At 36.7% G+C, this 23,134-nt stretch overlaps 1 protein-coding gene across 8 annotated transcripts in view; it reads left to right on the top strand.

The window, feature by feature from the left end:
* Positions 1 to 23,134, top strand: part of LOC135482364 (rho guanine nucleotide exchange factor 11-like) — a 79,974-nt gene that overhangs the window by 1,864 nt on the left and 54,976 nt on the right. For 2 of the 8 annotated variants that reach the window (XM_064762307.1, XM_064762306.1), the window contains exons 1-5: positions 12,428 to 13,252; positions 14,564 to 14,643; positions 15,457 to 15,561; positions 17,093 to 17,142; positions 19,682 to 19,739. In XM_064762307.1, coding sequence (XP_064618377.1) covers positions 13,137 to 13,252; positions 14,564 to 14,643; positions 15,457 to 15,561; positions 17,093 to 17,142; positions 19,682 to 19,739 — 409 coding nt within the window. In that variant the 5' untranslated portion in view covers positions 12,428 to 13,136. Of the gene's footprint in view, positions 1 to 12,427; positions 13,253 to 14,563; positions 14,644 to 15,456; positions 15,562 to 17,092; positions 17,143 to 19,681; positions 19,740 to 20,777; positions 21,386 to 22,360; positions 22,433 to 23,134 lie in introns of those variants that run through there. The other 6 variants (XM_064762310.1, XM_064762309.1, XM_064762311.1 and 3 more) reach the window with 5 other exon arrangements.

Below are 23,134 nucleotides of genomic sequence, written 5' to 3'. Positions count from 1 at the left end.
CAACCAAACCTGATAGCTCGTTCGCTGACTCTGGTGTACACATCACACTGCCGGGGTTTGATGGCTTTTAAGCTTTGATATTTATTAGTCCTGAGATGTATTACGTATGCTCATTTTCTTACCGGTCCCAAGGGACCGAAAAGCTTTTAATATACCAACATCGGATGATATCTACTGATCACAGATGAGAACACACCAGTAAACGGAACACTGTGCATTATTGTTTAAAGTGATTTTAAAGTGAATACAGAGTTTAATTCATTAAATGAGCCAGTTGTGCTGTCACAGCATGGTTCTTTATTTAACTTCTGATGCAAAACTAGATTCCGTTTAATACAATTTATAAAATACTGAAAACATTGGGGTTTGGCTTATAATATGTCCCTGTATCGATATAAAACCTCGGATGGAGCAAAATATAATGGACTGCACTTTTGTATTGTGATGCAGACCATCATTCCCCATGTATCCATATAATACAGACAAAAGGCAAGGCGCGTATGTCACATGGTGTTTATTTCATACAGGAGGTTATTAGCATTTAACCTGAACTGATGCAAATGTGGACACTCTGTGAAATAATGAGTTACATTATCAACATTTCCGCATACATCACACAAAGGATTTTGTTTTAATTTGGGTCTTTTATGTAAATACACATTGCACGCTATAACTGAGTGATATAATTTGTAATGAAGTTGCTTTTTTTATTTTCAGTAGGTTGATTTTTCTGGGACATTCCAAATATGTGTAGGTTTAATATTATTCGGAATATTCCAGTTACTATAATCAAAATAATCCTGACTTTTCGTAGATTGTAACATAGTATACCAAAAGGAGAAAAACTTGAAATCACAAATACTTGCCATTGTAGCCATTTTTAGGGGGCTATCCTCCCCTGTTTGTAGGGCCAGATTTGATTGTGCGAATCCAACAACAGTCTTGCTCGCAATCTTCAGTCTAGTCCAAGATATAGACCTGAAAATAGAACAGTTCTTTATACAACATACATGTATGTATCTGGCTTTTAGCTTGAAATGTACACTTCCAGACTCTATTGCATTAATAAAAATGTTCAGGCACATAAAGATGCTGGCATTTGAAATGGGTTTGCTATATCGCTGTGACGTTTAACCTTACATGTAGTAACATGTCACAATAAAATTTTCCCTTTAGTTCCAAAACTGTAGTGTAGATGTGATGAAATTTACAAACAATTTATTTTAAAGTCATCTCATGCCCGACAGCTTCCAGTGTTCATTGCTACTTATTAACTAGTAATAGCCATGCAATCCTTTTCATAGCTCTATGTTGCAATCTTCCCATTAGTTTTGGATATGTTTCAGTTTTAATCGTCTCCTGTAGCCGTCAAAACTGCTACCACTGTGTTAAACCGCTATTGCATTGTTGATCACAGGTGACATTTCCGACAATTTATTAGCTCACCTATTGGTCCATAGCAGAGACACAGCCGATGGGATGGCATGTATCATAGCAATTTTGTCTGGAAGCCAGCATGTGTTGGTATCTACTTTTCTTTCACTTATCCAGTAAAACACACAGCATATCATATCATATTATAAAATCGGTTGTTCTACACAACAAAATGCAGACGAACCTTGACATCACCTATTCATAGTTGCAGAAATGTAGAGAGATCTCCTCTCTGATGAAGTAGATGTTTTAAGCTCATAAAACTAAAATAGATCAAAGAATTTGTGAAAACATAACTGTTAAATGATGAGTGTTTGTTTTCAGTGTTTAATTCAGTAATACCTTAGAAATATCAAAAAGTACTTTTTCATTTTGGGGACTATACAAACCAGCAAATCAAGACGCTGTTACTGGCATACATTGTAGTTCATATTTGCAAAATAATGTGTAGAATTTATTTTTCTATTACTATGAACTTTGGTGAATGTTTTCACTGATTTGTTACATGGATGTATTGAGCAAATTTTCATCTTATTGAAAACTGGGTTTCGTGTGAAATACACCTTTGTATCACTGAACATGGGTAATCGAAGTTGAACAGTTGTTGCTATATGCTGAATCTTATTTTTATTGCAATACATTGTGCCCAACTGGGTTCATGTTACTTTTCCCTGTGCTATTATCCAGTTTAGAATTGTTTTCACAATACAGGAAGTACAGTGTCTAGGGTTACGTGGTATTTTTTTTATATCCATGATGGAAACAAAGGTCATATGGATAGGCAGGGTTAGGGCTCAGCTCATCTGCATGTTCATCTCTTTTGCTCTTGTGTATGTTTTCTGGTAAGCTGATATATTTATTAACAATCTAATTAAAATTAGATGGCATGTAAATTTAATCTCAATATTAACCATGGTTTATGTTTCATCTACTATCTTTCAGTATATGTGCTTTCACCTCTTTTCTCCCACCATAATCATAGCTGCGGTCCTATAAAGGAAATATTAATAAATAGATAAACCTACAGTCATGGAAAAAATTATTAGACCACCCTTGCTTTCTCCCATTTCTTGTTCATTTTAAAACCTTGCACAACTGAAGGAACATTTGTTTGGGCAAAGAAAGTGATGTAAAACAGAAATAGTTCATAAGGGTTTTATTTAAGAGGTGATATCTATCAGTTCTCTATGACTTTCTTGACAATGACCAAAATCACTTAAGTTCATACATCTGTAGATGTGGCAACTGTATTCTCAAAAACATTTTGGCATTTCATTTTTTCTCCTGTCTCCTAGTCACGTAGTCACATGACTCTCATTCTCACACGGGAGTTAGTACTTGATTGCATGCCCATTGTTTTTTGATGACTGCAGCCATGCGCCTTGGCATGCTCTCCACCAGTTTGTTACATTGCCCTGCGGTCACAGCAGCCCATTCCTGTTGCAAAAATTCGAACAAATTTGCTTTGTTTTTGGGCTTGTGGGTTCTCCATTTTGAACTTGATAATATTCCACAGGTTTTCAATTGGATTCAGATCAGGTGACTGAGCAGGCCAATTCATGGTTCGAATGTTCCCCGTTCTCTATCAGGTTTTAACTGACCTTTGCCGTGTGGCAAGGGGCATTGTCCTGTTGGAAAATCCAGTCATTCGAGCCAGGAAAGAGTTTTAGCAGCTGATGGAAGAAGACTGTTTTCAAGAGTAGCTCTGTATGTGACTTCGTTCATTCTCCCTTCACACAACTGCATCTGTCCTGTTCCACCCATACTGAAACAACCCCAGATCATCACTGATCCACCCCCCATGCTTTACAGTAGGAGCAAGGCAGTCTGGTTTGTAGGCTTCCCAGGCTTCCTCCTAACCAGTAAGTTGGCTGGAGTAGGCATCACACTCAAAATTGGATTCATCACTGAAGAGAACTATAGCCCAATCATCAACAGTCCAATTCTTGTGATCCCTCGCAAAACGCAAGCGGGCCTTCCGCTGCCTCTCGTTGATGAAGGGCTTCTTCCGTGCCCTGTGCGACTTTAGACCAGCTTCAAGAAGTCGGTTTCGAACTGTTCCTTGCTGAACAAGTCCCATTTGTTGACAATGCCCACTCATTTCTAAGGTCTCTGGAGGTCTGACGACGATTCTTGATACAGAACCGGATGAGTGCAGAACCAGCTAGCAGTTTTGTAGTACCATGTTCGCTTGCTTTTTTCTTGGTGTAATGAACTGCTGTCTTAGAGATCTTCAGTTTTTTGGCCACTTGTCGCTCGCTCAATCAGTATCCAGCTGTGCCAAGATGGCTGCCTTTCTGGCTCCACATAATTCTTTCGTTTTAGGCATTATGAGAGCTGACAACTACCGAGTTGTGCTGCGTCTTAATATATAAACAAGAGACCCCTATTTATGTAAGCCTACATGTAAACAGGAAACCACTCCTTTATGTAAGTCTGCATGTAAATGGAAAGCATGAAATTGCCTCGCATACACCCTAGGAATAAAACTGACCTTAAAGCATATCAAATACGACAAAGTATTATGGAATCAGCTGGATTTTTGTCGTATTCATTGTAATCTTCGGTTAATACACCTTTAGGGTTGCCCAGGCATTAAAATGAACAAGAAACCAAAAGAAAATATGAGTGGTCTAATAATTTTTTCCGTGACTATATATGTCCTTAGGCTGATTGAAGTTAACATAATATCTCTTGAAATTTGTAATCAAAGTTCACAACACACACACACATAACATGTAAACCTAGGCATATAGACAAACCCTATTTAATTCCAATGCTGTATGACATTAATAATACCACACTAACACTTCGTCCACTTTTGATATTTAGCAACCTTGTCTTATTTTTCAAGGTCATTAAAAAAATAATTTATCAAAAGCTTATAAACATGAATTGTAGGAATTTGTGACCTAAGTTTATCACATGACATGTACATCTAAGCAAGAAGATGGACCTGATGTGTATCTGTTTTAAACCTGCATCTGTTTGTTAGATGTCCTTAAGGCCAAAGGGTTTGAGTGCATTGCCTGGTATTTTTTATCTTTGGAATGTATCCATAGGTCAGGGGAATGTTACATTTTGAGAATGATAGTTGCTCCTTTGAAATATCAGAATGTAGCAATGCCAAAGAGACCCTCTCCTCTGCAGAGATTCTAATAGCATAACAGCAACCAGAAAAGAACCGTTAGCAACAGCACATTTGATTTGCATGGGAATACCTTCAAACTATAAAAATACTGAGACTCCCAGTAAGCACAACTGGTGATACCAACCCCTTCAGCTTAAACTACAATACAACCAAATTAGCAAAACTGGTGATTTTGCACAACTGGTGATATAGTACTTAACAAATTCGTATCAAACAGTACCAACCGAAGTAACTCAGCAGATGAAATTGACCAAATAAGCTCATTGGAGATTCTGACCTAAGTAGCATAGTTGGTGGTACTGAATTGTGTCATTAGCAAAAGTGGTGATATTGCACAACTGGCGATACTGATCAGCTGAGCACAATTTAAGATGCCGTCCGAATTAGCACAATAGATGATATTGACTGAATTAACACAACAAGCAATACTGACCAAATAAGCATAATTGGTGATCCTGACTAAAGTAGCACAGCTGATGATGCTACTGAATTTGCAATGTTCCACAACTGATGAAAACTAAGGTTGATCAGTGCTTACTGTATTTCACCCAGTGTTTGGTACAGTATGTAAAAAGGCATTTTCATATGCACATGAAGACCATAAAATGATCAGCAGTTCTTGTCATGAACATGTGATGTTTAATTATGTTTAAGATTTAACACAGTTTTGGACTAGAAACCTGTAAAGATTTCTACACAGATGTCACAGAGACCATGATAATTGGGGGAAAAAACACCAAAAAAATGAAGTACAAATGTCAGTGGAAAAATAATAGGAAACCACAGCCAGAGCTGCATGTACCTTTAATTCTTATGAAGAAAATAATACATTGTACCATTTTTGTATCTTTTTATCTTACATGTATGTACTGTATTTCAGCTAAAGTTTGCCCTGTAAAAATGTACATTCAGAAGCACATAAAGGCCTTAAACTGAAACTTTTGATACCAACACCTCTAGTAAGAGTTTTTTTTTGTAATAAGAAATTAATCAAACTTCACAAAAAAATCTTATGTGGGACTATAGGCTGAATCAATCAATCAGAATCAAGCAAAATGTGTCACATGAAAAATGCTAAACTTCAGGTGATATACAGTATTTGTTCAAATTTTGGTAAGCAAAAATAAAGTAGACATTGAAAGTAAATTAGTTTATATCAGTTTACATAATATGTATTTATATAAGGTTTTTTGTCAGCTTTGTGACATAACTTTAAAACTTCACCCTACAGGCCAACATTTGAATATTCTGGGCTGGTTTCAATGGTATGTTATGTGATTGTATACACATATTGAATACCATTGAACATAGAATGTTGGAATACATATACAACATACATATCAGTCTTATAACGTCATTCATGAATGTTCCATTGCACTGTAAATCCATCATATTACATTACAGGTATACATCTGATTTTATGAAATAAATTTCTTTTGTTATGCTGTATGTTTATGCCAGGCCACTGTGAATTGTCAGCCCAGGTCATCACGTGACTGCTGATAGCTGATTTATTTGTAACTTCCTTTACAAGCCGTCTTCTAAGGATTGAATCTCCCCCAAAGAGGCCCTTGAGGTTTGAATCTACTGTTTTCATGTTGATTTTTGCATTAAGGCTTCTTTCTGCCTGTTTGTTCATTTTGTCCGAGGGAATGGTAATATTTTAACTGTTTCTTACTTTTGCTTCGGGCAAGGCTGTGGCTTTTTGTTTAAAATTTTGCTTAAACTTTTAATTACATGCAGCTTTTTAAAAACTGTGCATTTTCCTTTTTAATCATTTATACACAGGTATTGGCATTTAATGCCACTCAGAATTCTTAAAATGAACAGACACCAAGTTAAGAGCTGAAAGATTTACAGATTGGCAAATGAAGGCCATATTAAAAAAATTATTTTAGATTTTATATTACCAATTTTATCTTTCACAATTATTTGCCCTGAGTAATACTGTGATTGAGATAGGGAAAACTCATGGAACAAGAGACATCCATCACTTTGGTTCATTAGGGAGCAGCTACCAGGTACATGTATCTTCTACATGTACTTGTGTATCTGTGACATGTAGTTTTGTAAAATTGATTGAGCACATATATATTTACCTTAACTTAATTCTCTGCCTGGTATCTTGCTACTTTTCTGGGGCATCCCATTTGATGAAAAACATAATGAACGCAAGAAACATGTTAAAATTTTCAATTCAGTTGTGCCTCATGAGATGTCACACCCATAAGAGAAGTGACATGATAATTGAACTTCAACCAGGTTAGATACCTTTTACTTACCTCTTATGTTTGTACATGTAATTTAGGCTTTAATAAGTGAACAGTTATACAAATCTTCAAGAATGGCATGGCATACTTAGTTAAAATTGCATGTGTGCACTAATCTAAAAAAAATGTGACATCAAAAAAGCATAAAATTGTCAGAGCAGTCTATAAAATCAGCATTAAAATTCCTAGGAACTCATACATGTTTGTACGTTACTTGGTGGTGGTTTTCTTGTAGAAAACATTATGAAAAAATGTCTCAAGGTCATAAGTCACACTTAATATGTAAATAAATGTATTCAGCAACTTTCATTGACACTGTGAGCACATTGTTCTTCGATAAAGATGTTAAAGGTTGTTCCAAATACCAGATAAGAATGGGATGGATTAGGGTAACATGATAGGCATGTGTATAACATTTACTCTGTACAGTTATGCTAGGCTTTATTTGTATTTATGCTATAAATTCTAGCTGAGAACATGTCTTGAACAGCATTAAATATATTCATCTCATTTACTTCACATAGTCTAAATGAATATTCACCTAATGATATATAACTTGACATGGTGATGGTACCTTATATTAAAGTATATTTTGATTAGTTATGCAGAACTCTTCGTCAGCTTCATACAGTTTTGGTATTATCTGACATTTTGTCTCTATGTCTGGTTGGGTTTATTCTGCCATCATGCAGTAGTTTCAAGGTACGTTAAGCTTTTTATGACTTATTAGTTCTCTCTGACTGTTCATTAAATGAGTACTGTCTTGTAACCAGTTATATAAGGCTACTGTAAAAAAAAAATATACTTAAATATTTAAATCATAAATGCATATGTTTTCAAAATTTACAATTTCATAACAATCGTAATACATGGATTGAAATCGTATGTTATTTATACATGTATACATGTTAGTAATTGCACAATTGGTTTTGATTCAGTGTTATTCTCTATAGAGAAAATAGCCCCCTGAACTAAATTGAGTGCACATCATATGCTTTGTTTGTACATTGTAAACTCCCCAAAAGAGATTTTTTATTTATACCCTGTGAGGTAAAGGCTGTCCAGTCATCCCAAATCATCATCGTATAAGTGAAATAGTCTTATTTATGATAATAAACAAGTACCATATCAATCAAATCAGATTCTCCCATTCTTCCACAATATGACATTCATTGCATCCATATACTTCAATTGCCATATTAAGTTTGTTGAAAGCATGTTTTGTTTTTTTGTAGTTTATCTGCCACTGTAAGTCAGGAGGTTTTGCATGTACATGGTGATCGGCTGTGCCAGGTTTTCCTCCACATGTAAATCAAGAAATGGCCGGCCATGAAAGAAGTGAATTAAGACCATTCCCACAAATTTTTTGCCGAACTGTTGCGAATGGATGTCGTAATGTAATCATGCTTGCGTTTGTGATCTTTTGCATTGATTTGTGAGTGGTGGTAATGAATTCGTGGTGTGGTTTTCATGTGGGCAACAATTTCAAAAAGTTCAAAAATTTTGGAACTGGACGTAAGTTCATAACGATTCGAAAGTATTTGTAAAGTCTTTGTCAGTGCTCACGAAACTGCCAAGTGCAATGATAAAGGTAACTTATTCATTCAGTAAACATCCGTATATTGTAAAGATTCTCAAAATAAACCCATTAAGACGGAGTAGGTACTTGCCAATGATTTTGCACTAAGCTTACAAAACAGAGGTAAGAATGGTTCTGATTATTTGTAGCTTATTTACCCTTTTTCACGAATCATTTAGAAATCTTTCCGAAAGCTGCGCAACTTGTTTGTGACTGTTGTTAGCCAATCGTGAAATCACGCTTGCTACACAAAGAAATGCAAATGTTATGCTGTAGTGGTTTGGCACAACATGCGACTAGGCTGGAACGAGGGTTTATGCTGATGTATAGTGTTGAACACCATTCCAGTAAATGAATAATAAAGGGTTGCATGAGCATTGTTTATTTACATACAGTTTGTTTTCATTTGTTGTTTTTTTTTTAAGTTTTTTTTTTTTGTTTTTGGTTTTTTTTTTTTTTTGTTGTTGCAAATTCTGGATTAGTTTATTTATTTATTTAGTTATTATTTGGTCTAATTATACAAGAGATTGTGATGACATTTACAGTGAAACAGACCATGTGGACAGTTTGACTAAACTACATACGTGTAAATGACTCTGCTTGGGAGTAGGACAAAGCAGGAAAGTCTTAAGACATCCTTTGTCATTTATACATGTATATATATGTGAACTTTGTTTGTGCATATTTTGTAGCGTAATGCTGCAGGGAGAAGTCGGTCTCTTCGGTCATTCAACATACATCAGGGAAAATTAATTATTCAGTAGAAACTGTGAATTTTCAGCTACTTACAGCTGAGTTTGTATTGTGCAGTTTTTCTAACCACTGGGCATTTATATGCATTTCTGACCATGCTATTACATTGCCACGTGGTCTTGGCGTAGAGGGCTGATAGCATTACATTGTTGTAACTATTACAACATCCAACATGCAGAAAGCACATATCTTTGTCAACCATGCATGGACGAAAAGTCCAAGGCAAATTGTTATATAAAGTGGTAAACCAGCCCCACCCAGCCCGCCCATATATTTCAAATATCATAGGGTCCAAAATACATCTGCTTTTATTATTGTACTTTATTGTTAAAAGTGAGTTTCAAGTTAATACATTAAATTAGTCCATTGAGGTAGTTGAGCTGTCGCAGCATGGTCATGCTGAAACATTGGGATTTTGCTGATAATGTATGTCCTGTATAGATATAAAACTTTTCTTGGAGTAAAATTTAATGGACTGCACTTTTATATTGTGATGCAGATCTACCATCATTCCCCATGTATACATATAATAATATATATATTATTCTGCATGTATAATCAAAATTATTTTGACATTTTTAGTAGATTGTAACATTGTATACCAAAAATTTCAGGAGAAAAGAGTCATTTACAGTTGGGATTTCATTGAGTTTTCTGATGATCATGTTCTTATTTGAGATATAACATCCAGTGTGGTTGACAACTGTTGTTGTAATATTCTTTAGATGTACATAGAAATAGAATTTTTTTTTCTAACACTGTTTAAGGGAGGAGCCTTGAAATATTATTATTGTTCCAAATAAGGTCATTGTTATGGTCAAAGTTCAGACTAAGTTGCAAGTAATTCATAAAAGGTAGCAGTAGACTTGTTTGCACTTAATTTGCGCGAGGAGTATGTGTGAGGGAAAAACCTTGCTAACCATGAAAGCTTTGGAGCTTTGTTATGTTCATTATGTTCATTAATGCCACCTTCAATGGGCTCTTTACAAAGGACTGATCTCTTTATCTTTTCCTGTTGATAATTCCAAACAAACTGGAATGTTTCATTGTTTATTTGATGAATGTACATTTTAGGCATAGGTAGAACAGATGAGCAATACGTGAGCCTGGAAAGCTCTTTGCCTTGGGAGTTCATCTTAGCCAGTGTTTCTGAGTTTCTTTAAGAGTAGTCTCCCTTGACCTGTTTCTTGCTTCAGCCTTCATAATGACAGGTCAATGTTATGGCCATAATGTTATAATACATGTAGATATCAGGAGTGTAAACTTACTTCATTGTTTTAACCATAAAGGGAATTTCTCTTCTGTGGTTCCTTTTTATACCAATCAGCTGTTTTGTCAACACAGTCGAGTTTCTGCATGTGGACCTGGTGCAAGCTGAATTAAAAGTAAATGTATACATGTATAACATGTTTCCAGTGGGTGTTTTCACATTATGAAAAATGTTCTTAATACAACGAACTTTAATTATTATACCTCGTAGGGTAATTGTCAGTTTCCATTGGTGGAGAGATGGTCACATAATATTCCACAAAACATGACGTACAACGATCACATGTGCCAAGGAAGGCAACGTCACACAAGTATTCTGCCTCATTCACGAGGCAATATCCAGAGATCTCGTGCTGGTATCCAGCGATCACGTGCATTTATTCCACAGCAGTTATCTCCCTCTGAGAGCTCTCTGGTGTCTGCTTGTTCGTAAAGTAAACAACCATACGGTGGTTATAGCTCCCGTATTGATGTACAAATTTAGTGATATAAAGTACAACTTGAAAAGGTACTGTTTTTACAGTGTAATAAAACATATGGTACATGCTGTGGCGTGGGACATTCAACTGTTCGCCCTCACTGAATATCACTTCTCTCAAGCTAACAATTCCTGATGTCCCACCTCACAGCATGCACTGTCTGTATATTGTGTGATAAAAACACCTAACCCCTTTAACAACTCCCCTGTGGACGGATGTTTTCATGCCCTAGTAGACCAGAGTGTATCTGTCTCAAACCACACCCATTATTGTCTTCCTGAGATGTAAATCGGGAGTATGCTGGTAATTTAGGCCAACTAAAGCAACCCATATGTTTTGCAGATGTACATGAATGTTGCCATTTAAAGCTATTGTGATTTTCTTCCCACGGCACACATGGGTCAGACCTTCAATCCACTGACCATGCTGTCAGGATCAGCCCCAGCACCTACTGGGGCTGATGTATATGTATATGTAGGTGTGAATATATATATGTGTGTGTGTGTGTGTGTGTGTGTACATCATGTTAGTCATATACTTGGCAGAATCGACTTATGTAAAATATATGCATTAAAAGTTACAAGATATATGGCATCATTATTGGACACCTCCGTGGCTGAGTGGTTAGTGTTGTAGCTCAGAGCCTCTTACTAATGTTGAAGTCCAGCTCATGTTGAATTATCATTTTATATTTTGGAGATCCCATTCATTCAGTTGTGATTACTTTCTCTCCCACAAGCAGTCGCTGTAAGTGCATAGCTACATCTACATGTAGTTTCCTTAGCGTCAGATATAAAGTCTGTTACACTTATCATGATTAATTTGAAACAGGTTTGTTCCATTTGCTTCTTATTGCCTGGAGGTGTAACCTAGGTGTGGGGGTATCAGCCCACACAATCACGTCTCTTATTGTCAGGTCCCCCAAGAATTATATCATGTGATTCTCTGACCAGAAAACACGAAGGAGCTGTGAAGTGAACTCCCTGTTTTATACACAGTGTACATGTAGGTCACAGGGACTTGCTATAATGACAGTCAGGCATATCCAGAACATATCATTTATGCATCCATAGCAGGGGTGGAAGGTGGTATATGCATCTTCTTCAGGTCTTCAGATAATTCGCCCCTACCTAATAATGTGCCACTTTTTTAGGGTATCTCGAAGATTCCTACATAAGTTGCAAGACCGTCTTACACATAAACATGTTTTGTTGTGGTCGGCCCTAAATACAACAGTTAAATTCAAGGTTATTAATGGTAATAAAGCTGTACAATTTATTACACTTGTCTGTGAGTAACTTTAGAGAAGACAAATTAAATAACATGTACATTGTATGAGACTGAATTAATGCACAAAGTTTCACTCTGACACCCCCTGTGAAATGGAAATGGTTAGTACTCAGCTGTGTTCAGTTTAACTTCCTCTTCCATCACAAAATTGGTACTTCTTTTGGGATAAGTTTATCAATATGTGTATTTCACAAAACACAAAATATATGTAATAAATATACGAGGCATTTTGCCAGCTGAACTTCTATATACTTTTGCACAAGGAAGAAGTAGAAAACTTTTCAGTTCACTTCACACTATATTTAGGAATCATGTGACCTTCAGAAATAAACACTTTTCATGCATGTATAACTCTGTATACAGCCTAAGAATTGGTGGTTGAAGGTGTACAACATACATTGTCAGACCTCAGCAGTACTTCAGTAGCAGAGTTTGCCAGTGACCCAGTTAGGCAGACTGTAGTTGGTGAGAGTTCACCTGGAATTACATATTGATCACACTTTAATAGATCAATACCTGTAGGAAGAGGAATGTGTTCACAATACACATTGTGTACACAAGGAATGACATGGATTGCATGGGGATACTGAAGTGGTGGCGCAGTTATGATGCATGAATTTCCTGAAGCATGTCACAAACTGAAGAGACTGTTGTAATGGCTGTGCTGTTAGAGTAAACAGAGTATGATGAAGGTGCAAGGGATGTGTGTAGCAGGTGGATGCTGCATCAGTGTGTAGTGGTTGCAAGGGTACCTGAAACAACAACAGGTGGACACAGGTTTGTGGCATATTAGTCTTGCTGCACCTCAGGCCATCTGTAGTGTCTGCTATTGTTGTTCAACACTGACTGTCTTAACCGAGGCTTCAGTCCATGCACTGTTAATCACATTGGTGGCCATTTTCAGAGAAAATATGAAACGTTTGAAAAAGTGGCGATCGGTGGAATTGTTTCGAACATTCTCTAATGATAATGACAGTTTCCTGAATGTGGATATTAACCGAAATGAATGCTCTAGACATCGTCGAAGGTGAGTGTGATGAGTTCACATTTTTAGCAGAGATGAAAGGTTATTGTTGTGATGACATTTATACCTTATCACATTAAAATCTCAAATGAAGACACACAACTTTATACCTCAGTATATGTGTATATACATATGTACAGGGTAGGATCTACTGGGCATATACATGGGCTGTTCAAATTACATGTCCATTTACCACTGACCTTTCTTCTGACCTGGCTGTCATTCAAAGCGAGAATCATTTGACCTACATGCACTCCTGCATACATTTTGCTGTTTTCATGTATGTGGGAATGATGTTTTGGGTTATAAAAATTCTTAGAATTTGTTGGTTTTCCAACTGATCAGTCTGTTCCCGGGATTTTTATTTTAGTGTTTTTGAGGCACTTTCCATAGTTATAGAATTTATGATGGTACTGTGTGGCTCTGTGTAGGTTAGTGTGATATGATGTTTGTGTATTGACTCCGGCAATACTGGGAGGGCTCTCCTATGATGTCAGTGTTAGTCATCACTGGAGCCAGGCTGGCCTGAGCTGTTCCTAGCTACAGCACCTGTTCATGATGTACTGTAGGCTACAGCCAGGCAGCCCCAGTTGTACTGATTAGACAGACCATTTCTCAATAGTTCTGTACATAAACCCTACCCTGTCAGCCATTTATCATCCCCTGTTCATTACTGCTTACATCAGTGGCATACACTACTTTTACAATAACATATGTTATTCTCTGTCCTCGTTCATCATACATCCCTAACATACAGTACTTCTTCATGTATTGTAGACCCTTCGGGCTCACCATCACAGAAATGAGGCAAATATCCATACATACTTACATGTATACCATTAACCTGATTTTATTTTTTAATTTTAATTTACTTTTCTGCTTATTTTTCTTCTTCCCTTTTTTGTTACATATCACCAGTTATCATCATTTTGTAGGGTGAACTGATCTTGTTCTGTACATACTTGTATAATTACAATTACATGTAGTGTTAGAAAATAATGCTTGATATTAATTCTTAGAAAACAAAGTGGCTTCAGAAGAGCAGGTAGGTGTATTATGCACATGATGGAGATATATTCTATTGCTATATATAGTTACATTCATGTACATAAACATGTAATATTGCATCCTTGTTAATTTTCAGTTTAGCATTGCACACATGCCACTTTCAGAATGTATGAAGAGTCTTGTAGATCAGTTAGGGACAGCTGTGGCACTCAAGAGTCATTTACTGATGCAGTCCAGGTGAAAGTCAACTGTTACACTAATCACAGTTGTTGTTTAGTAAATCTTGTTGTGGGTTTGTCATTTCAGACTTGGAAGCCTAAGCTCCAAGGAGGAGGGACTATCCCCGAGGCGTGAGGACAAATCTCAGGATCCAATTGACTCACCAGGTAATCTACACCACACTCTTCTACGGTCTAGGGAGGGACAAACTACATGCATTTTATAGTTAGAATCCACACATTGTCAGATTTGTATTCAAGAGGAGTGTAAACATTCAAAAAATAGTTTGTTCAACTGTGGCAATTAAAATGTTGTTGATTGTTTGTGGTCCCCAGTTACATGAAAAATTATTATGGAAGTTCTTGAAGAACTCCTGATGCCAGCCCTGGCAGGATTTTGAGTCCAGAGCTTTTTTAGCTGTGTTGGTTTCTCAAGGCTCTGTCCACTTTCCTCCACCCATAAACCTAGCATTCTTGATATAGGTTCAGTATTCTTCAGTATGGCATAAAACACTAATAAATTTCAGTGCATACAAATTGACAGGATGATGTTCTTAAAGCTGATCAGTACCACTTTCAGTTTTCCTAAAAATTGTTGTGAATCCATAATATTGAGGAAATTTTTTTATTGAAAATAGTTCATTAAGCATTTTGATACCAATGTTTCCAATTGTTCCATGTTATGCTGTAATAAAATTACCTATAGTGCAAATTTGTAGGTTTTTTAATATGGGCAACCATAATATACAAATTACATACCCTTCTGAAAAAAATAACAGTAAAATAAAAAAATAACATGCAACATACTTACCACCATTTATTAACTTCCTTTTTCAGATCAAAAGCTTTGAAATTTGCCTTTAGAACATGTATATTAAACATGGATGTACACCTGTGATATTAAGCCCCTTAAGTTTACTTAGAAGGACAGTTGGCACAAAGATGATGAAACCTCCATTTGTTCATATGTTGTTCTTCCAGCTGGTGGATTGGTCCAGAGGTGTGTGATAATACAGAGAGATGAGAGGGGATATGGACTGACTGTCAGTGGCGATAATCCAGTGTTTGTCCAGTCTGTAAAAGATCGTAAGAAATCATCGCTTAAATATCCTTGTATTCTTCTTTTGATTATGTTATGGTTGTTTTAGTAGTTGGCAATACCCAACATTAGAGATTTTATAACAGCATTTATCTGGCACATTGGATAATTTTGTTTGCTACCCATACATGGAATCGATCTGGCAGAGCATTACTGCTGCTTGCTGTCATTGATTTTCCCAGGTGTCCAGCCCGTGAATGACAGGTTAATCAGCCTCCATCAGCCTCCTGTCTCTTAAAGTAATGGCTCCTGTGTCTGCCTAGTGTCCAGTTAGGCATCATTTTGTACATATTGTCAGTCACCTGGCACAATTTCCACGACAAATACCAAAGATTTTACCAGATGTGAGTGGTAATCCAAGTTCCCAAGAAAAGACATAGGCTAATTGAGGCCGCTGTAAGGCTTCAAAGCTCACTGTTCACTTGGTCTGGGGGTAACATGAACCTTTGTATTCTGAGAAGTAGAATTATGGTAAATTTAATGTGGCTAAGTGAAGTGCATGGCTATTGATGGCATAGAATAACTGTGTACTTTGACTTCTTGCCAATATGTCATTGATTGCCTTGTGGGGTGCGCTGTCTGTGAGGACTGTCATTTTAGGCCTGCATCTGTACATCATCAGCTGTTGATTGTGTAGCTTACTTTGACAAGACCGCATGGAGCAATGACCCGGGAGCCTTTCGTCAATGCAGTCACACTGAGTTCAAGTCTAGCTTATGGTGGCTTCCTCTGAGATGATACATGGGAAGGTCTGACAGCAACCTGTGGATGGCCGTGGGTTATCCCCAAGCTCTGTCAGGTTTCCTCCCACCATAATGCTGGCTGCCATGGGATAAGTGAAATGAGTATGGCGTAAAACACAAATCAGATAAAATCAAATCCTTTGACAAATGGTACAGTTATGAATCTAAAATTAATTTTAAGGAATATAGCTGTAATTCTTCAGTCTTTTCAGATGTTTACAATATGTTTATTCAAGCATATTCTTAGGCCTTATTCTGTGTGGACTGACAAATTAAGACTTTTTGCTAAACCCTGAAACTGGCCAACCCAACGAGTGTAGTTTTGCCTCAAAAATCAAATTAAAATCACTGTGAATCAGTCTTCCGTATGCAAAATGTTGAGGAAATAAGGTACATCAGAAGCATGAATCATTAAAAGGAGAGACATTGGTAAAACTATCACAGTGGTGTAGCTGTATGAACTGTGACTAGAGGCAGTTTCTTCATGGCTTTAGAAACTTTCCGTGAGAGGGATTAAAGGTTTGAAACACTACATGACTTCCTATATGTCAGCAGACCATTCAGTTTTTTGTATGCAAATGAATGCATAGGCCTACTTATACATGCTTTTTGTCATCTGGCTTTCAACAAGTTGTCTCCCTTGCAGTTAGCCCACTTGTCATGTGAATGTTGGATTTATACTCGATTTAGGGTCATACCAGTATATTACAGCTTATTTTTCTGGGGTTTTTTTTGGTGTACACACATATCTGATTTCGTGTACATTTAATTACAGATGGTGCAGCAGCCAGAGCAGGCGTCCAGCAGGGTGATAGGATAGTTAAGGTATGTATAATTTACAGCTCCAGTATAACCTTTTATGTTTGCATTTTCCAACAGCTAAGGTTCACTTTTATTTATTTATTTGTTTGATTGTTGTTAAAAGCACAAGACTACACCTGGGTAAAACATATTTCAGTTGAAAGCAAGATACTCAAGCTTTCTAAAAAGTATCACACTTTATTATTTTATTCAGATTTCATTGAACAAAATGAGAGTAATGCACAAATGGGTGGTGTGAGTCAAAGCAGCCATCTTGAGAATTTTATCCAATCAAACATGTTGCTATCAGGTTGCCTAAGCTGTGATGTAACCTTCACCCATTAACCCCTTGAAGTGACATATAATAACACAAAACTACTGCATGAGACATCATTTTTAGGTCCTTTTCAATGATTTAGTTACGTGTAGCCGAAGGGCCATTTCACAGAGTTTTGTGGGGTAGGTCAGTATTATGGACCACCATAGACGTAAAATCTTTTGATTTACAAGCTGTGTAATATTCAACGATGGTATCACAAATTATGTCAGACATTAGCATACCGTCTCGCCCCAAACCCGCATTCATCTTCCAAATACATTTGTTATCATACATTTCATTGTTTCGTCAGCGATTTCTAAATAACAAATATCAGAGTCAGTGCAAAATTCATTGTTGATGCCAAAGGTTTATGGGAATGAGAAGGCGGCATCTCGCCAAAATTACCATGACTAACAATCTTTTTTTTCTGTGAAATCATTACAGCTGTAGAGTTTAAATTTTGCTCCTTCGTCTTTTTCTATGTTTTTTAATAAAACATCGTCGAAGGTGAATGTAAATAATTGAAACACTGTGTTCAAGCCAAGGTGCTTTCTCTGACGTGTGCGATAACTAGGTCAGCACTGCTCTCATTTTAAAAGTCACCACTACAAAATTGAAGCATAAAATCCAGCGACAGTCGAACGCCTAGATCAGCCTCAGTGGTGCTTAGATCTATTTCCATTTGTGCCAGAATTGACCATGAATCTAGCTGTAGAACGATCCTATTGCAACTTCAGGTCAAAGTCACCAGGACGACCCCTCCTTAGGCTTCGACCGAAACCAGGAAAACCCTAGCCTTGTGTCATCATCTACGCTAGAAGTTTCACTAAACTTTTACTGGATTAAAAAGAATCTAAAAAAAATATTTAATGCCCGTTTAAGATACTTTGAATGGTAGTCTCTCAGCGGACATTAACATTAGTCAGGTGATGTCTTTCACTTTAAGGCTGTATTCAAGGATTTTCCCCTTATGTCACAACTGTCAGGGTTATGGGTGAAGAAATTTCAAGGTAAACACTTTGAAAGAATTCGTGAAAATATACTTCAAAGTTGGTTAAAGCGTGTGAGACTCTTCAATTGAGGCAGAGGCATGTGGGCCCTGTTCAGAGATACCACTAACAGTACTTTGTGTTGTTGTTGTTACTCTGCAATGGAGCCACAGGCAGGTGATATGACATGTTCAGAAATGTTAGCAAAATTGTGACATTTGGAATTTCCACTATATTCAACCTGTAACAAAGTGGGCAAGCAGTATTCCTAAAAGACCAAATCTTTTGAGAATGACTGCCCCTGTTTCCAGATGTTTTATTATGTTAAAAGTAGAAATACAAGGTACACTGTATTGGGACTGGGACTGGTTAGACTGTTGCTCTATATTAGCACATTTGCCATTTACCTAGTAAAGGCCATTGGTATACCCTTGACTGATTTCCTGGGTCGATCCTTTGAAACATAACCTGACCACTGTTCTACAAGTTAAAACATATTGCCCAGATTGTGAATAAGCTGTTCCATCCTGTATGTCACCTGTACTAATCTATGTATTGAAGAAAATGATGAGTCAATGTAATAAATGCATGTAATCAGTGAAGAAACATTAGAAACAAGTATTCATATTGCTGGTTTTCATATTTACCCTTTAAAATAAGATCTCTTCTTCACCCGTATATATGTTCTTCCAGAAAACATGTGACACAAGGTGCTGGATAGTTTTGAGGAGCCACATACAGCATTTAAGAAAGAAACTAATGTCAAAGCTGATACCAAGTTAGATCTGAGATCTGTTTCATTTTTTAGAGCTCAGCTTCCAGAAATCCAGATCTGTACTCTTCCCTACACTAACCTGGAACTTAGTCTTTTTGAGTGTGCAATGCTCAATATGTCAAAGCTATGTGCTGAAAAATCATATTTCCATTAATCCAGCAGTAAAGTTTGCAAGTTCGGATGTTGTCCAAGTGAATGCGTCAGTTACATTTGTGTTAATTGCAATGTTGTGGTTTTTATTATTACCGCATAACGATGTAATATAATGGGACACTTCTTTTTGTGGCACACAGTCTTGGGACTTTGAGGACTGTGCTGGCAACGGGATCGGGTTCTAGGTTAGTGAATGCAAAGATTCAGTTAATGTGGAAGCTAAGCTGGGAACATGGCCAACCGATCTCAGACCTACATGTAATACCAAGTGAACAGTATGTTTTTGCATGATCTATGTAATTAAATAAAAGTGGAATGATTTTACAGGTTAACGGCACATTAGTGATCAACTCCAACCACATAGAAGTCGTGAAGCTCATCAAATGTAAGTGCATTTTGATTTTCAAACCCTCAATTTTTGATGTACTTCTTGCGCACTGTTGGTGTGGCGATTATGTTCGTTATATATGACTAAGTGTTAAAGATATGGTGATGTTACATTTAGCTCGGCAGTAGCATTTGTCTGTAGCAACCAGAGTAAACATCATGTCACTTCAATCTTCAGCTGATGAGAGCACATGCATCTCTACGGCTTTATACTGTCTTAATGCTGTTTGGGAATTGACAGTGACTTTAAATAGATGGAAAGCTCTGATTTGTAATCAGTTATATGAGATTCCTGATAAATATAAGTACATTTATATATTGTTTATATATTTATATATTGTTTATATATGTGCTAATTCTTAACCTTTTTGTCTTTGCTGCATAAAGTGAAATATTGACTAATGTCTGACAGTCCTACAATCCAGCAAATTATTTTTCAACAGCACGTTTTAAATCGAAAATCCGGACATGAAATTGTACAAAAATGTTGGATAAAAGAGAAGTTTGTGGGATTTGTGTAAACTGTACACACTCATATATTTGTTTCTTCAGTTGGCCTTTGTTGGGTTATTATTTCAACCTTATCACTTTGCAAAGTGGTTTGTGATAAGAATGTAATTTGATAAACACCCTGTGCTTGCTGAAACACTCATGAAAATGTGCTAAGGTACTTCACTTAGGAAAATTAGGAAATTAAAGCCAATAAATTTATGCACATAAGCCTGTATTTTCTTTTTTGTTATCATAAAATCAAGTTGTCTTGAAATAGTCCCTGTTCTGTCAGTGTTCGATGTACATGTAAGCATGCCCAATGTTTCCAGTTTCAATCTGTTAAATCTTCATTGAAGTCAATGATTGCTCAGAAGATTAAATTTCCTAGTGAACTCTCGTTGCAGCTATTAAGCTGCCGTTACACTATTTAAGTTATGTTACCATAACAGACTATATATTTTTAAGTTGTAATATTAATTTCCTGTAGGTGAAGATTTAATTGCATTTACATTTTATTTGGAAACATATTCCATGTACTCTTGTGTCCAGGATGCACTTTACTCCTGTATTAGGATGTAACCAAAACTTACAAGCTGTCGGAGACTGGAGAAAAAATGGTTAGTTTATCTGATATTACATGAAGGTAGGGTAGTTCTTAAACATTTTTTGCATGTTGATCACATGTTTATTCAACCATATTCTCAGGGCATTATTTTGTGCATACTAAAAGTGGTTTTTCCTAACCATTGTAGTTTTCAAATCCATTATTCTTTCTGTCCATCAGTTAATGCAAGTTATGTGATGTTGACATTTTTTGGTAATTTGAACACTTTAAAATTGGTGTATTTAGGAATACTAGCGTGCTTCCCTAGTGATCCAGTGTTTCTATTTATAGTCAGCACTTGTTGTTTTGACATATCACTAAGGCAACGACCCCTTTTGACCTTTTGGGAGGGATGGAGATGTTGATCTAACTGGCTGCAGTGTTAGAGTGAGACTTTGACTGCTAAGGACATGTCTTATAAAGCATAAGCCACATGTTGCTGGGAGAAGTGAAGTGTGACAGCGATCATGTTAAAGTATCTCCCTGACTGGTGTTTACCTACTCTTTACTAACTGAAACTCAGGGTTACCCATATGTGGGTTCTTCATGTAAGTATGCACATTTGCTGAAGCTGGCTGCCTTCTGGCCTCTAATACATGTATCTTGGAAATCTCCCCAAAAAATGTGGCAGAGAGAGCTGGAGAGCCAGCCAGTATGACCAAAGTAACATTAGGCCTATTCTTGACCTGTATCCTGGGTTCCTCACATTAAGATAATGCTGTAACTTTGAAAGATGCTAGAAGTTACCTACATAAAACAATTCTGGCCAGACTGAGCTGAAGTCATACATATATGCAGAAGATCAGATTTTGACTTTATAGGACTGTTATGTAAGTAAGTTTAAATATCATCTATTCGCTCTTTTCTGTTTTAGAGAGTACATGTAAATGTAAATTGGCTGGTTCTGAAATCAGTGTATCAGTACATTAGGAAAAGTATGTTTGAGTTGAGTTTATTTGGTTACATTATTTGTGTCAGTTTTGTAAGTTGTTAATTTTAATAAGGGAAGGAGGGGGTGGGGTATACGTTATATACTTTATTGCAACAATTTGCTGTAAAACATGCTGTCAAGGGTATATATGTATATATATGTATATATATATATAGCTGAACTTTGCTGTGTTGGTGGGTATTGCCCACTGCCTTTGAAGCCTGAAAGGTTTTCTGTTCATAGAGTAGGCTAGACAGAGGTGTTGTGCGTTGGGTGGGGTTGGTGAGGCTAGGTACAAAGACAGGGCTATGCTCACTCACCTGAGAGACCTACATACAGTGACAGTATTGATATATATACATGTATATATGTCCTGGTTTCTGTGCCCAGTTATCCTGTTTGTAATTCAATCTTGAGAAGGTATGACAGTTATGTGGGACGAAGTCATAAACACTTTATCTTTAAGTACTGTAAGGAAACCCACTTTTATGGATTATTATATTCCTTGAAACTTGTATATCTTTCCTGAGTGTAACTGAGTTCACAGGGACACGCTATGTTATTTTGCATTGAGTTAGTCAGGGCAGGCCAAGACAATGTTAGTACGGTCTGTGATTAGTGGAATCATTGATACTCACCTGTGCACAGGTTGTGACGTTGGTTGGTAAGGAACTATTATGAAATTATCACCTCATGTATGTAGTACTTGACACCCTAATATCTGTTGTACTTGGCACCAATGGGCATATGGCCCATTTCATTTGACAAGCTATCAATTCCACAGTTGTTAAACGAGGAAGTCCTTGATTTGTGTACTTGCAGAATTGAAGCTTATGTTTGGTAATGCATGGCTGCAGCTGCATTTGGTCTGTGATGACAAAATGTGGAATAAATGTGGATAAATGTGGAATTTGTCGGTAGATTAATTGACCAAGTATCTGTCTGTCTGGGAACTCATGCGACTTTGTGTTTTCATACTGGCAAAATACTGATCTCGTAGCAGATAGGTAGCATATTGTGAAGCAGTGTGATTTCATGACAGCGGTTCAGTAAGGCCTCTTTGATCTATATTTGCCCAAGATTTTGTTTGTAAAACCTTTTAAGAATATGTAATCTGGACATTGGTGAGCAACTGATACTTCTTTTCAGTTGGACATGGACAAAGTGTTGTGATATTTAAGTGTGACGAAAATCAATGTTTTTCAAGAGACAAGCTCAACATAAATGAACGCACCCACCGTAACTTATAGCCTTACTTTAGAATAAACTGAACCAGATGTTGCTATCTTCTGTATGCCATGGACCTCGATGCTTGGCATTGCCACTATACATGTATACAGTGAAGTGCTAGGAACAAGTACAGCAT

Source organism: Liolophura sinensis, chromosome 1, assembly GCF_032854445.1.
Source record: "Liolophura sinensis isolate JHLJ2023 chromosome 1, CUHK_Ljap_v2, whole genome shotgun sequence".
NCBI classification, from domain to species: Eukaryota; Metazoa; Mollusca; class Polyplacophora; order Chitonida; family Chitonidae; genus Liolophura; species Liolophura sinensis.
This window is presented reverse-complemented; position numbering and strand designations above follow the sequence as displayed.